General features: G+C 64.9%; 1 protein-coding gene across 1 annotated transcript in view; it reads right to left on the bottom strand.

The window, feature by feature from the left end:
* Positions 1-1,542, bottom strand: part of MNEG_10128 (hypothetical protein) — a gene marked incomplete at both ends in the record, with an annotated part of 8,733 nt that overhangs the window by 4,592 nt on the left and 2,599 nt on the right. Inside the window, 4 exons of the mRNA XM_014041401.1 lie at positions 121-179; positions 500-656; positions 872-942; positions 1,214-1,310. Of these exons, the coding sequence (XP_013896855.1) occupies positions 121-179; positions 500-656; positions 872-942; positions 1,214-1,310 (384 nt within the window). The remainder of the gene's footprint in view (positions 1-120; positions 180-499; positions 657-871; positions 943-1,213; positions 1,311-1,542) is intronic.

Genomic DNA, 1,542 nt, shown 5'->3' with positions numbered 1-1,542 from the left:
GTGCAGCTATGCACATTCCCATGGTCCACCAGGTTTCAGGGCAGGGAGCGTGCGTAGGCAGCGCCCGCCTGCTCGCGCGGCGGTCGGGGGCGCGGCGCGGCGCCTGGCCCCAGGGCGCACCTGGATCCTGCTGCCTGACACATCCTTCGCGTACGCCATCACGTCGGGCTTGACGCGCCCTGGATTGGGAAGCGGGTTTCGAGATGGGGGAAACTGGGGATGGGCAGTGCGGGCGGCAGACCGGGCGCCGGACAGCTGCTGCTTGGGGGCGTGATTGAGACGGCTTGGCAGGCGAGCAGCGGGGCAGCCCAGGCAGCTGGGCGGCTGCGCGGCGGGAGGGCAGGCTGGCGCTGCTGACCTCGCACATGCACGACTGGGACCAGCGCATGGTGTGCAAGCAGCCAAGCCCGATCCAACACAAGCCAGCAAAGGCCTTGCGGCGGGAGCAAACCCTCACATCCCATCCTAAGCTTTGCCGGCCGCGACATCGTGCCCTCACCCGTGCTGACGGGCAGCTCGTGCGTCGTCATCCCCCGGGAGGAGAAGGACGCAATCTCCCCGCCGTTGTCGACGCCCCCCACCCCGATGACGTCAGCGTTGTCCGCGGGGTTGTTGAGGGTGCCCCACAGGGGCCCGTCGTTGCCGATGGCGCTGACCTGGCGGGTGCAGCGGAAGGCGCGGGCAGAAGTGACGAGCAGCGGGACGAAGCAGCGGGCCAGATCGGTTGTGGGTGGTGGCCGGCCGCCACACGTTGGCATTCAGCGTTGCCGCGTGCTCAGCCCGCAGCAACTACGAAAAAGCAAAAGGGCAGCTCGCCCCAGCGCTCGGTGCGCTCCACAATCGAGCCGCGCGCAACGTGGTCATGACTCACCATGAGTATGCCTGACGCGGTGACCTCCTGGACCTTGTCCACGAAAGGGGCGTCCAGGTAATCGGGGCCGCCTGATTACATGACAAAGGGGCAGGTGAGAAGTTCTTCACGGAAGGGACGCGAGGTCGGGATGCCAGATGAGGAGTGGTCTCGTGTGGGGTGACTGCCGTGCGCCTACCCAGCTTGGCTGGGAGCGGGCCGCAGGCGTGCAGTCAGCCTTACAGTATCGTTCCATCCAGTCCCAGGCCCAGCCTGCCAACACAAACAATTAACCCCACAGCATACACACAAACACATATCAGCACACACACACACACAAAGACACTTCCCAACCCCGCGCACCTATTGAGAGGTTGATGACGTGTACTCCGCTCTCCATGGCGTAGTTGAAGGCGTCCAGGAACCAGCTGGTGTAGGACACCTGGTCGTCAGTGAACACCTGGCCAAAGGGGGGTGAGGGGGTGAGAGTGAGGAGGGTGGGGGTGGGGTCAGCGTTGAGGGCCAAGGTACCAAGACGCTGCCCAGTGGGTTGTGAGGGACTTTGAACAGCAGATGATCTTGAAGAGCTGAGGGGACGGAGGGCAAACGGGCATGCACAGCTGGCATGATCGCGTTCGTGGGTGGCGGTGTGAGCGGGGAGGGGGAGGGGGAGGGTACAATGATGGGTGACC

This window comes from Monoraphidium neglectum (assembly GCF_000611645.1).
Source record: "Monoraphidium neglectum strain SAG 48.87 unplaced genomic scaffold scaffold02189, whole genome shotgun sequence".
NCBI classification, from domain to species: Eukaryota; Viridiplantae; Chlorophyta; class Chlorophyceae; order Sphaeropleales; family Selenastraceae; genus Monoraphidium; species Monoraphidium neglectum.
The sequence above is the reverse complement of the archived record's forward strand: the minus strand, read 5'-3'. Positions and strand labels throughout refer to the sequence as shown.